Source organism: Sciurus carolinensis, chromosome 13 (genome assembly GCF_902686445.1).
Source record: "Sciurus carolinensis chromosome 13, mSciCar1.2, whole genome shotgun sequence".
NCBI classification, from domain to species: domain Eukaryota; kingdom Metazoa; phylum Chordata; class Mammalia; order Rodentia; family Sciuridae; genus Sciurus; species Sciurus carolinensis.
In genome coordinates, this window is record NC_062225.1 from 69222850 (window position 1) to 69237784 (window position 14935).

Here is a 14935-nt window from a genome sequence, read left to right on the forward strand (position 1 = left end):
CAACATGCCAATGGTTTTTAAAGCCAGGGCAGACGTGAGATAGCTTATGGTTGCCAGTCTCAACCCTGACCTCACCTTTGGAACTTTTATGACATGTTGTCCATACCAGCCTCTGAAGATCCCCTTTGAATATAGTATATGGCAAGAGTCCCAGCACTTTTATTCTGTAGATGAATTTGAACTGGCCTACTATGGACCCTGATCTGTTAAAACAAAATTTCCATTTCATCTTCTCTTCCCTTGTTTTCTATTCAGCCTTTAAATCACTGGAGTACTTTAATTTGACAGACTGGGCAATACTTAATTTTGCAAATGTAAAAATTTGTAAATCATCGAAATCCATTCTTTTAGCACAAAGGAGATATTTTCCTCAAAACATTGGTTTACCTGGTGCTCTGAAGTCACTGAATGTATATATCATCCTTTGGAATTCTGAAATTGTGGTCACATTTAAATAACAGTCTTTTGTTAGTCTGTTGCATAAGCATCCATATTTAACACTTCTTTTTAATTCTATCTATCTCCACTGGTAATTTAAGAGGACTAGCTCTGTTTATCTTCAATACATACATGATCAGCAAGATAGTTACCTACCTTGAAGCAGAACAAAAAGGTAACATTTACCCATTAGCATTTTCTTTTATAACTTCTCAGGAAATTGTTGCTGTTTCTGCTTAGCTTAGAAATTTTTGTTAACTCAGAGATAAATTGTATATAGTAGAACCAGTAAGGTTCTACAGCTTATATCTTTCAGTTAAGTCTCAGGTTGACTTCTAAGTCTGCATCTGATTTACTTTAGATGTCTAAAATTAGCAGAAATTTGCTTGGAAATTTTTATTTAAATAGCCTGGAATATAACTTCAGAATAAATATTGGGTATTTGTTTCATATTAATATGCTTGAATTTAATATTTGATTTAACATTTATTGTGGAGTTCATTTTTTGTGGTGTGCTTATTGAAATATTTTTATTTACATGTAGAATTTTAGAATGACTTAAAAGTGTGTTCTGTCCTTATTAGCATACTGTTAATTCAATTTATAAGTCAGTTTTTAGAGGTAGAATATATGTATCAAAATAATAAGAGTAGGTAGCTCTAGATATAACTTATGTATGTATATACAAATATCTGTGCATATTTACTATTAGGCAGACTTATGTATTATCTTAATTGATTTGTGCAAGTAGATGGTGAATATACTTTTTCATATTCCTTTTCCCAGAGGTTATTTGGTTATAAATAATTTAATTCATTTGAGAATCAGTATCTTAGTTTCCGTATCTGTTTTTCAAAGAAAATATAGTTGGGTAGTTCTTTGTATAAATATTACCAAAATGTTAGCAGTTCTGAATTTTGATAACATTTGGGCATCTCTGATTCGAAAATCCAAAGTCTGAAATGTTCCAAAATCCAAAACTTTAAAAATTGCTGACATGTCACAAATGGAAAATTTCACACATTGATCTCATGTGATGGGTTACAGTCAAAAGGCAGGCACACTAAAAGTATTTTATAAAATTGCCTTTAGGCTATGTATAAGGTGTACATAAAATATAATATAAATGAATTTCATGTCTAGACTTGGGTTATATTCACAGGGTATCTCATTATGTATTAGTTATCTCATTAGTATTCCAAAATCTTAAAGAAGGCAAAATTAGAAATACTGCTGATAACAAACATTTTGGATAAGAGATTCCAAATCTGTGAAAATATACATTTTGAAAGTTTAAGAGAGTAAAACCAAATTATTTTTAAAAATAAAAGTTTAGATTTTTTATCTGTTCATAGTTGGTATGTTGAATAGCCCTTTTTTCAGAAAAACTGTACTAAGTATAATTATTAAAATGCTAGAAAATAAATAAAAGTCATTTCTAAATTTCAAAACTGAGGAAAACTCTTTGTTGAAAAAGTTTATATTACTAACACTTGGATATCTTAGAAATTAATTAGGCAAAAACAAAGATATATATATCTATGAAAACAAAATATATCTTTCAAATGTAGTTAGGAAAGGATAAGTAATCATAGTATAAGAGAGGTAGATACTGAAAGTCTTTTATTTGCTTAGGATTTTTTTGGTAATTAGCATTTTACAATTTTAGTAATTATAGTGATGATAAGGACTTAACTTTTGAATTTTAGATTACTTGCAATATTATCCATACTTATACATTTTAAATATATAGTCATATATTAATTTTACTGTATGACTTTGGTGTACCCCAATGTTTCATTAAGGACATTGGCAAATTATGATTTGACAGGGAGAATCTGAAAGTGTCATTGTAGTCATCCATTATAATTTATTTTCTTTTCAGATTTATTAGTTACTTTGAAAGTCAGATACTTTTCTTCTTTTCATACTGTTTTGAAAGAGAAAATTGATATTTGCCAAATGATACTTCTTTCTCTTAAGCTTATACCAATACCTTCTTTAGTGGGTTTTATGATATCTGTAAGATAGCCATTTGTTAATATGTTGCTTCGTAGCACCACTGTTATCAGGTGATTTTTTTTTTTCCCCTAGAATTTTTTCCCATAAGATTTTATCTTAATGTCTCTTCAAGAAACTAGAACTTTTCCTTGTCCCTAAATGTATACTCATTCTCAAATATAAATGTATAGCCCTGGTTTAAAATATGAGTTTACAGTTTTAATAATAATGATGTTTATGTTATCATTATTTAAAGTAATGATTCTTGTTTTTATTTCTTGATTGTCTGAAAAATTTGCTACTCTGTTCTTTAGGGAGAGATACACTTTTGTATAATAATTTTTAAATAGCTGTTTTATTAAATATAGGCAAATGGGACGATATTTGTTTTATCAAGAGTCCTGAATTTGCAGTTCTTTCAGTTATTACTGCCTGTTCAGTTTAGGATTGTCACTTGGGATTTAACATCACAAGCTTTTGCCTATTACTTGGAGAGTCAGCAAAATGCTAAATTCACTTTTCCTATGATCAACATTAGGAGTTAACTTTAATTTTGAAAATTTCTTGGTAAAACTGCTAAATTCCACACTATTTCACACTCTTTGTAAATGGGCTGTTGGTGTTTATAATGTCTGTTTTCTAACTGGAGCTGAATGGGTAATGACTCATTTCACTACTCCATATTAGTTTATGTGAACAATCAAGTTTTTACTGTGTTAGGATCTGGGAAATTGTTGCCTGAACTTTAGACTTACTGATCATTCCTTTCGATAGTTTTAGGAATAGAAACGTTAAATCCGCATAGTTAGGGAAGCAGTTTGTACTAGCATTTTTAACTTCTTGGAATCTTGATATTAGTAGTTTCATATTTAATATCAAACATAATTAATATACACACATATTTGTCAGTATTCTGTATTAGTCAGTGGGTGTCCCATTTCACAATTTTATTATCATTGCTTTTGTTGGTGTACTTCATAAATTTTTCAGTTGGAGAGATTCACCCGTGAGAATAGCCCTAATTTCCTGTATCCTCCCTTTATAATAGGGCATACCTGTTAAATCATCACATTTGTCATACATATGAATGTAATGGAATTGATTCTTGCCCTGGTAGATATATACCATAGTTTAAGGTATCAAAATTTAAATACATTTAATTCCTCAATTTCTATTATCTCAATTTTTTTATTTTCCCTGTTGTAACTTAACCATTTTATCTTCATTTTGAACTTTTTACTTAGTAGTGTCTTCTCTACATTTATAACTCTAAATCTTTCTGTATAAGGGTTTTTTGTTCAGATACCTGAAATTCTTTGTCTACTACAAGTGTAATCATTAGTTCTCTTCTTTTTGAACTCAAATCATTATATAATGTAATAAATTTGTTTCAAATGTGACTGGTGGCTTTAATATTAAAATGTATGTTGGAATTTCAGTGCCACATAACTTATTAATGAGTGACTTCTATTTAAGGTAAGCTGTCCTAGACTTCATTCAGGAGCATTGAAAGTTCTCTTCCATTCTAGTTTTCTCTATGTGAGAGTGTTTAAAGAATTTTTATTATGACTCTTGTTGTATACTGTAATGAGTCAGAGTAATCAATAAGAAAGATCCTAGGACTAGGGTCTTTTTATGCCTCAGTTTTTTATCTCTCGGAGAGTTATATCTTAATTATCCGTATTTATGGAAGAGATTTGTAATTCCAATTCTATATTACTACTTCTTGGTTTAGAAAGTACATGATGTGATTTTCTTTTTACCAGAATTATACTAATTGCTTGTCTTAGGTTTAACCTTTAAGTTAGTTTGTAGTTCTCTCTGCTTGTACCAGATGTCATTGTTGTCCTGCAAGCCCTATGGTTGTCAAGGGAAAACCAACTTAGCATTAATAACAGGTTGTGGACAGATCTGAGATGGCTAATTGACGTGCAAGCAACTCAAAGTTCATTATACATGCCTATGCTTCTGTGTCAGTTATATTTTTAGAAAAATTAATAATGTTGTATGAAGAATATGAATATATTTATAAAGTTAAATCTTGAAGCTCCCTCTACAAAATTTGTATGTTATCTACTGATGTTTCAGGTGAATCTTTTTTTTGGCTGTTTACTTCTGTGCTTTTTATACCACACTTGTTTTATTAAAATGTGAGATAAAAATTTAAAAATCCTATAGAATATACTAATTAAGTCTCTAGTGAAACCACCATTTACTTTCTCCCAGAGGATTAATCTAATTTATAGAATACAAATTTAAAGTGTTGAATCTGAAAGACAAAATAATAAGAAGATAACAGGTGAACAAATTAGTGAGAATCAGTGCTTTTTTTCTACCTGACTCAGCAATTAAAGTTGTTGTAAATTAATAAATTATAAATTAGTTATTTGAATGGATTTGAAGAGTATAGAATTTAGTATAAACAACACAAGTGTTCAAGTCATGGTGGTTGTTTAACAGTTTCTAAAGAATTCCAAATTAAAATCTTGAAAATAAAGCTTTCTAGTTTTAAGTATAGACAAAAAACGTTCCTTTTTAAAACTGGTTCAGAAGAGACTTGTGCTACTAAAAGCCCTCATCTGCCTTTTGAACTTTAAACTAAAATGTTAATGATTTTCTTAGTTTGTGGTATTTTTCTTTTTATCAGGTACCTAGATGATTGCTGATAATTTAAAATGCTTTATACACATTGACTGTATATGTTATAGAAATAGAAATAGTTAAGTTACAGTCAACTTTTGGTATTTCATGTCAGTGAGTGGAAGAACATGACATTTTCAAACAACCATAAGCCAAAATAAGTCAAATTTAATTTTTTATTTATTTATTTATTTTTTTAAATTTTTTTAGTCAGGATTACCCAGGCTAGACTCCGGCTCCCTGGGTTCAAGTGATCCTCCTGCCTCATCTTCCCACATAGCTGGGACCCCATACATGTGCTACTATGCTCAGTTTTAATTTTAAATTCTTATGTGAACATTTTCAGCAAATTTACTTTTGTAAATTTTTTTTAACTAAGAATAATATAAAATGTGGAATGTGTAAGGATTGTGAACTAAATGACAACTAATGGTGGGGATTTAGAAACATACCTGGTAGTTAGAGAAAATGAGCTGGAATTAAAAATTTTCTATCAATAGTTAACTCTAATGAGATTATGTTTGATGAATGAGTTTGATATTTTCATAAGCATAATTTATTTTCTTTGTATCTCCTTAATTGAAAAAATCATGTTTAGCTCTAAGTTTTAAAATATAATTAGGAAATAATAAATTTTGTCCTTTTTCTTTTTCTTCTTCTTCTTTTTAGGGTATGAATATTATAGAACAATTAGATCCTGTATCTTTTAGTAATTACTTGAAGAAATACCATAATACTATATGTGGAAGACATCCCATTGGGGTGTTATTAAATGTGAGTATTTTTAGGAAGCTTCGACTTAAAATATTAAATCCTGTCATGTTTCAGATACCTTATTATTGATGTGTTAGCATCATTTGTTTTATGTACATGTAGTCAGTTTTTTTCTTTGTACCTTTAAAATAATTTTAGATATCTGTTCTTTTGGTTATTTGAATAAATTTATCTGTGAGATATCGGTCACTACTTTGTTAAATACCAAACAACTAACTGCTCTCTATTAAATACAGAAAGTTGTTTAGAGACTTATATTTTCTTTTGACTCTTTTGATTCCAACAGGTTATTTATAAATATTAGCCAAAGTGACTTTACAAAAGATTATTAATTTTTGTTTTTTTAGTGTCCTAGACTTTATAAAACATAAGTGAAAGCTGCTGCTCTTTTGTGTAAATTTCAAATTATGTCGAAGTCAAACAAAAAGAACAGACTCCAACATATTAAGACAGAAATAGCCAAGATTTGGTTTAAAGAATAGCAGTAAATGTCTGTGACTTTTTAAAATATTAGTTTTATTAATTATATTGAGAAAGGTAAGGTGGATAATGACTGATGTTTAATTTTCAAGAACATGTGTATTTTTTCTTTAAAAACAAAAAACAGTAAAGCTTATTTAATTTAAAGGATTGTAGGAGGCAGAAGTTTTGATTAGCTGGTTTTTAGAAAGATATTTAACATTGATTTCTCCCTAATAAATAAAATACTACAGATTTTCTGAACGAAAATTTAACCTATTTTGTCCCATTGCCACAGATGTGAAACCCTATAAAAACTTAAATTGAACAACAAATATACCACTTATGGTAACTTTGAAATAATTGAATATTTATTACGAGCACAGAATTTAAAACTTGAAACAGTGGGATCATAAAGAAGAGAGAAGGTGTATACTTAAAAAGTAAGAGTGGGCTCATTTGCTTGGAAAGGTAGAGAAAAAATGGAGCAGGTAATATAGTCTAGAATAGTCTAGGGTAGGACTTGGAAGTCAGTGTTCTCTAATATGATTTGAAAGCTATAAGGTGGGTTTTTAGGAAGGTGTTTTTTCATAATGAGTATGGATTGACCAAAAGAAAAGCTGTCAAGGACTTAGATTGATTTCTGAAGCTTAAGCTAGAATAAACTGCACTAATTTCCTAACGTCTGAATTGAATTAAAAAATTTTTGAAAAATTAAGGTGAACCTGTCTACATTTAAAATAAAACTTTTAGCATACCTTTTAGATTTGGAACTTGATTTGTATACATTTCAAATTTAGTCAAAATTAGACAAAGAAAACCTTCACATATGAAGACAGAAGTGACCAAGATTTGGTTTAGAAAGTAGTGACAAATATATTTCAGCTTTTAAAAGAAGTGGTTTTATTAATTACAGAGAAAGGTAATGTAGATTATGACTGATGTTTAATTATTAAGAAACTAAATAATTTCTTTGAGAGAATAAAGTAAGGAGTTTTCATTTTTTTCCTATTTAATATCAGGCAATGAGAAACATTTAAGAAACAGGAAAAGAAATCTAGGCTTCACTCACAATATGAAAAAAGTCAAAACATCAGTATATTCAGAGTGTTCACTTTTTTAATACGATGTCTGTCATAACCAAGATTTTCTTTTTCTAGGCTATCACAGAGCTCCAGAAGAATGGAATGAATATGAGCTTTTCCTTTTTGAATTATGCCCAGTCAAGCCAGTGTAGAAACTGGCAAGACAGTTCAGTGAGTTACGCAGCTGGAGCACTCACAGTCCACTGAAGCTCTGAATCCTCAGGGATGCCACCTGCACATACTCATACTCTGTCCAGGGTCCCAGCCTAGCCTCTACCAAGATATTGGTTCTGGTTTTGGGGGGATTCTGAAACCTCAAACTAATAGAACTTTCTTTTCTTCTTTTCTAGTAGGTGTAGTCCTTCTTAATTTCAGTTCATTAAAAAATGCTTTATAGTTTTGGGCAGTGGAAGGAAGGCTGGCATCAAAAATATTTTGATAATAAAAGGTGACAATGTAAGGCCCAGTTGTGGCAGACAGTTTTTTGAAAGTAACTTGTAAAGCATTTACCATATTCTAAATTTGCACTCTTTGCAGACTTGTGCACATATATTCCGCTTTCAGAATAGTTTTGCAAATTGTACACAAACAAACAAACAAAAAAGGGTGGAAGCTTTTTAATAAAGAAATTGCATTTATAAATGATCTGTATTAGAATATAATAAATCTCCAGTTATAGACAATTACTACCCGTGTTGTACAACAGATACCTTCTATTTTAGTTGCTAATAAAGGGCTACACAACTCAAAATAGTCTGATTTAAACTTATTGCTCTGTGGTATATATGAAAATTGTTTTTTATTAATTCCATCTCAGAATTGTTGTTAAAAATGGTAAGCCTCAGCTCTTATGTGAAAATATATTAGGATGTATTTTATATTTTACATATTTATGTGATATTTTTTGAATCACAGAAATTAGAGTTATATAATTTTAAAGTTAACTTTAAAAATTACATTCATTTGTCTTTTTGTGTGTGACATCCCTTTATGTCATTACTATATTGTAATAGAGTATAAATTCAAGATTGGTGAAAGAGCATACATGTAGTCCTTTACTTCAGGGATCATGTTTGACAGTCTGCAAATGAGGAAACATTGAAGAGTGATGTTAGTGATTTTCAAATCATTGCAGACCATACACTGCAATACTTTTATAGTACTTTAATCAGTTTGACTCTTTTACTTGAATTTTTACTAAGAAATCATTAACAATAACAACAACAAAAAACCCCACTGGACTTCCACTTCTACAATTTTTTTGTTATGATTTTTGGTGCGGCTCTTCCAACTAAAATAATGGTATGGTGTTGTATTTCTTTCTTTTAACAGACCAATTCTAGTCACTTTAAGGGAAAAAAAGTAATTTGTTCACTGAAAAAAAGTAATTTAGCCACCATGCATGTTCTATATTTTACCTATTTTAGCACAACACTGGGTATCCACATTATATTGGAGAGTGCTTACATCTTCAGTGTTATGCCAAAATAGCACAATTTTAGATGCCTTGAACAAATTTTCTTTAAAGATTTGCTTTTCTCATTTATTAAGTATCAACTCTCTAAACTCAAGAATGAAATAAAATACCACTACCTTTTGGATTCAAAATTACGCACTTACGTATGTGTAGAAATTATAGTCTTGCACATTAGTGATTTCTCATTATATGTACTTCTGAGTACTATAAATATTTATTCTTTATTCTGTTTAATACACAGTATAAAAATTTCCAAATTGAGTACAGAGTTAATTTTTAAAAGAATGTTTTCTGAATATCATAGAAACACATGAGTATTGTAGAAAATTTGGAAAATACTGAAAAGTGTAAAAAAGAAGAAATATTATCTATAGTTTCATTACCCAGAGATAAAACCGTTAATATTTTTCTGTATTTCCTTTCAGTCTTTATCTATGCTATTTACATGTATGAATGTATTTGTGTTCGTATGGGTGTGTAATAACAAAATTAAGATTTTACTGACCATATAGTTGTGTACCCTGTTTTTTATAACCTAAGATCATATACGAACACCTACTCCCTGTCTTTGTAAATGGTTTTTAAAAAATGGATGGCTAATATTCTGTTGTAGTCTATGAAAATGCTATAACCAGTTCTCTCTTTGGATGTTAGGTTGTTTTCTAATCTTTCACAATTTTATAGCGGGATGGACATCCTTATATATAAAACTGAAGTTCTATATTAGTCTTGTTCTCTAGGATATAGTTATGGGAATAGAATAAATAGTTTACATAGTAATAACTTCTTAGACTTTTTAAAACATTGCCAAATTACCTTCCAGAAAGATTGTACCAAATTAGCAGCATTGCATACCCATTGTGCTGCCCTTCAACACCATTTTTCATGTCTTTGACAATTTGTAAAGAAATTAATTGGTTGTTTCTTCAATTTTTTTAAATTATTTTTTTAGTAAAAATTGCTTCCTAATTAATCATTTACTCTTCTGTAATTTTATAGTTGATTGATTTTAAAAAAAGACAATAGGATTGCTAAGGTTGGTTGGCATTAACAGGATTGCACTTTTAAAAGTAGAGTATTTCAACTGCACTCCACCCTTTTGTGGAACATGAGCATATCTTTTCTGTCTGATTATGAAGTAGAGGGAATTCCAAACTGATAGTTGAATGTTGGCTTTTAGTTCTATCTCTGCCCCTAGTTAGCTATCTCAACTTAACTGGTTCATGTTGCATTGGAATTTTCACATCTGTAAAACATGGAGGTGTTTCAAAGTACTTTGATGTTGTTACTTCATTTTGCAATAGATTCTGTGTCTTAACGTTAAATAGCTATGCGATTGAATTAGATTAGAGGAATTATCTTTTGACTTCAACTCTATGTACATGAAAATGAAAATCTTGTTCTGTAACCTAAAGGGGAAATTAATTTGCATTATTTAATGCAGTTAATATTACCTAAAATGTTGATCTTAAGCTTTCCTATTTTAAGTGCCTTTAAAAAATTTTTTACAATTCAAATTTAAAATGTAAAGGAAATTATTAGTAGTTCTATACAGTTGCTTCTTTATCATATCATGTACTTTTGAGTTTTTTGTAGCAACTGTTTTTTACCATAGATTGCACAGAGCAGAATATTCATGGATTCTTCACTGTCCCAATAGTGGGTCCTTGAGAAATGTATGTTAAAGATTAGTTCAGTCATCAGGTAAGTGCTCAGTCTTGGGTGGTGTAAATCTTTGTACAGAGTAGAATAAAGAACTAACCAATGTTCTAGGGTTTATATTTACATATTCTAATATGAATGTTGGTTTCCTGAATTAATTAATGGTTATTGTTCTAGATCTCAAATTTTGCTTTGGAAGCAAATTGTTCATTCCCCTAGATTAGGGGTTGGTGGATGTTTTCTGTGAAGGACCAGATAGTATTTTGGGCTTCACAGGCTGTATGGTCTCTAGCTACAACTCTTCTCCTTTGCCATTATAGTACAAAAGTAGCCATAGACAATATGTAATCAAAGGAATGTGACTATGTTTTAATAAAACTTTATTTACACAGCGATGATGCACTGGATTGGCCTGCAGACCATAATTTGCTGTCTCTTGCCCTAGATTGTGTAGTTTGTTCAAAGATAGCTAAAAATCTTTACTTCAACAAGTGATTGATTTTAATTTTCTTCTTTTCCAACCCTGTCTTGATTTGATGCAGTCTAATTGGATTTGAGTGTTATGATCATAAAGGCAAAAGGAAAGTGAGTAAGGAAAACTAGGTCTTTATTTGCTAAAATCCATTGAGTTTACTTTACTGACATATTAATCAAAAGGAGTGGTCAATGGAGGTAGTGATTGTAACAAATTCATTATTTTTCATTTTTGGTGCTGGAGATTGAACCCAGGACTTGTGCATGATAAAGTACATGTACTATTACTGAGGTACATCCTCAACCTGTTGCAAATTCTTTAAATTATTTTAAGTACTTGGCTACCTAGATGATAGCAAAGGATAGTTCGAATGCACTTTTTGATCTAACTGCATACTTTGGAATTCTAGACCAATATATTTTTAAAAACTATGAAATGTGAGTTTATTTTGCTATGTTGACTTTTGGAAAAATAACTACCATCTTATATCAGCATCGTTTTATTTAAATAATGACCTCCCTCCCCCTGACTATTAAGGAATATTTAAACTCAGAATAAAGGAGAGTAATTTAACTTGAATAACTTTAAGGTGATAAAATTATTACATTGTTATTTTCTCATTTATTTAGGATCAACCGGAGAAAAAACATACCTCATCAAGTAGTAGTATCTAGTCTATAACGTGGCGTCTGGGAAGGGCTGTGATATAGTTGTTGAAAGACCTAATGCAGGCAGTTGTAAACTGTAATGGAGTGGATAACAGTTATAAGCCACATTTACACTGCTGTTTGGACTAAAAAATGTATCAACTGTAAGTGCCACACTGTGAACTAGAGTGTCAGTAGGGAGGCAGCCGGATGATGAAAACCTGTGTGGAGTAGGATGTAGTTGATGAAATTTGTGATATTTACTTTGGAGAAGATAAGTTTAAGGAGAGGAAGCTTTCTTTAGATGTTTCTAAATGCACATATATAAGAGGAATAGACTTGTTTTGTTTTGTAGGTAGAAAAACCAAGAGTAAAAAATGATGGTTTCTAGTTCCACGTATAATGTTCTATATGAGGATTTCTAGTAATGAAAATTGGCTCTGTCCATATAAAATCATTGGAAATGGTCAGACAAAAGCTAGGTGAGTGATTTTCAAAGAAGAGTCCCTGAACTATTAAGACTTCAGTATCACCTGAAGATATTTTATAGATAATTAATGCGTATGGCTTTAATAATTACTATTATAGATCATCAAGCTGAGAAAGCTAATAAAATTAGCACGAATAAAATGGAATTTACCTCTTGTATAAAACTATTAAATTATTTTCAAATCAAAATTAATTTTGATTACTTACTACTAACTGAACAGATTATAAGTTGAAAAGATGATTATCACTTAGTTGTTAGTGGTGGTACCTTAGAATAATTAATTTCTTTGTTCAAGTTAAAGCATTTAGATAGAAAACAAAGTTCTGCTAATAGCAGAACTGTTTCCTAATAGAAATTTTTAAATTTGTCTCTGAATAAGTGGCTACTTTTCTTAAACAGAGGTGCTTCTTCAATCTAAAACACAGCCATATCAGTAACAGAAAAGGGTACTGACAAAACATACTGTTTTTGTATCTATTGGTGTTAAAATATTAGGAGGAAAACCAGAAGCAACTGGCAGATAGGAATTTTTCCTGTTGTTTTTCTGTTACTCCCAGTACACGCTTGCATGTATGGCTGAGTGGTATGGCATGCCATCGTCAGCGACCATGCTACACATTTTTATAGATGCTCCCTCAGCTAATAGTGATCACTGAGACTTCTGCCTCCTTTGATTTTTTTTTTTTCCCCTATCTTGTCGCCACAAGTTCATTAGTACTATGTGAAGAACTTTAGTGTTTCAGATTTGTCATTTATTCCAGGGTTTTCTGGGGATTCCAGAGTAGTTTATACCAGGATATATTAGATTACCATGCGTGTGTGGACATGCAGAGGTATGCTTGCACATTCAGAGCTTTGGTCATCACACTATGAAAATAATGAGAAAAAAAAAAAAGCCAGTTCTTTTGATTTTGAAAGCCATAATATAATGCGATTGGTTTCCTAGTATAAATTGTAAATTAGGTTCAGATGCACATTTCATCACTGCAAAGTAAAGTTTGTAACTTTATTTAACCCAGTCATATTTTCCCGTCATCCTAATAATGAAACCAAAGTGAATATATTATTTAAAAAAGCTACTGAAAGCCAAATGTACTTAAATATAAGCAGGACCTGAGTTCTAAACTTAAATCTGTCAATGTAAGCTTCTGGAGAATATTTTAATTTTTCTGACCATGATATTCGGAGTTACCATGTGATGTTACATACATTTAATTAAAAAGTACTCAAACAAGATGAAAACTAAAACAGTAGATGATATTGAGTTTTGTGAAGTTTCTAAAAAAGAAATAAAGGTTATTTTTAACTTAACTATTCTATAAATGGAATTTTTTCTGATAATTGTTTTCCTTTTAAAATGTATTCCTCTGAATCTGGTACGTGAATAGGCATTTAATTGGTGTTTGTTCAGTTTCATTGAATTGGATGTTGAAACAAGTTGAGCAGATGACAGTTTCATGTAAAATATTTTCTAAAGGCCAGGAATATGTAAACCTTTTCATTGGAAGCAACTTTTAATTGAAGTTTTTCCATTTTCAGATTTCAGTTGTGAAAATCTACCTCCTCACTGATTTAAAAGAGGGCAGAATTTAGTGTTCTGGTCTCTCTGTACAATGCCAAATGAAATGAAATGAATGGCAATGTAAGTGATTTGATAAATGTGAAATCATTGGCTCATGATTCCTAGATAATTTTTAAGCAATATCCTATAGTTACCATAACATAATAGTGTTGAAAATTTTGAAAATTAATTAAAATGTGCTTTAGCCTCGTGACCAGTGACATTTCCAGCCAACTCTCAAGTAGAAAGACACTGTGGAGTGCTAGAAGCACTGGACTAGAATTCCTTTTCAACTTTGTGGATGAGTTGCTGCTTAGTTGCTGAAACAAATCACTGCCCCTTTTTAGGATAGAGTTTCTTTATTAATATGAGTTGAATAACATGACTTCTAGGAACCTTTCCATCTTATTTATGTAATATATTGACCAGACATTTTTACCTTCATTGTACTGAGAGGGTACCGGAGACTCAAAAATTGCATGACTTTCTTAAGTTTGGATTGGTATTTAGTATCAAAGCTAGGATAATAAATCAGTTTTTATTTCCATTTCTGCATATTTCAGATACTGCACTACATTCTGCATTTTGTTTTTGGTGTTGGCAGTTTTAATAACCTGTTGAATTTAAAAAGTAATGGGATTTCATAAGTTCAAGTAAAATGGAAATTATTCATGGAAATGCCTATTTTGATTAATTTGTGTAAAAGTAGATTCTTTTTGTCTGTGTAGTTCAAATACTCCCACAACTGTAGATTCCACTTCTCTTCTGGGAGGTTTTCCTTAAGAAAAAGAATTTCGAAATTCTTACTCTGCTGCATGTTGCATCATTACAGTGTACTACTTCTGTGTAATAGGAAAATGACAAAAATGAAATTTAAGTCATTTGGTATGTGAGTCTTAACTGATGGTGAGACTTTGTGGCAGATATTTGACTCTCACCATTACAGCCCATACATAAAGTGTCCTGCAAGCACCTGTGACTCTGCCTTGAATTTTTTTTTCAGCTACACTCAGAGCAGAAGATAATGCCCCAGGAGGAACCTTCAGCCAGGGATGGATGGGAGTTGGAGGATAATTATTCCAGCTTTTTAATCTTTCTGGTGATAGTCTCAGGCTATGACTGTTGCCTAGAATTCCCAGAAAGACTGGTTCTCATTGCTCATAGCAGGAAACTTTAACACGTATTCATTATTTTCTTCCCTTTCTTCTCTGTATCACTTTATCAGT

The 14935-nt window shown here is 30.7% G+C and overlaps 1 protein-coding gene across 2 annotated transcripts in view; it reads left to right on the forward strand.

Annotated features, from left to right (window-relative positions):
- Window positions 1-13084, forward strand: part of Memo1 (mediator of cell motility 1) — a 133088-nt gene extending 120004 nt beyond the window's left edge. The window contains exons 8-9 of one of the 2 annotated variants that reach the window (XM_047521905.1): window positions 5749-5853; window positions 7473-13084. In XM_047521905.1, coding sequence (XP_047377861.1) covers window positions 5749-5853; window positions 7473-7604 — 237 coding nt within the window. In that variant the 3' untranslated portion in view covers window positions 7605-13084. Of the gene's footprint in view, window positions 1-5748; window positions 5854-7472 lie in introns of those variants that run through there. The other variant, XR_007104579.1, reaches the window with a different exon arrangement.
- The last annotated feature ends 1851 nt before the right edge of the window (window positions 13085-14935 follow it).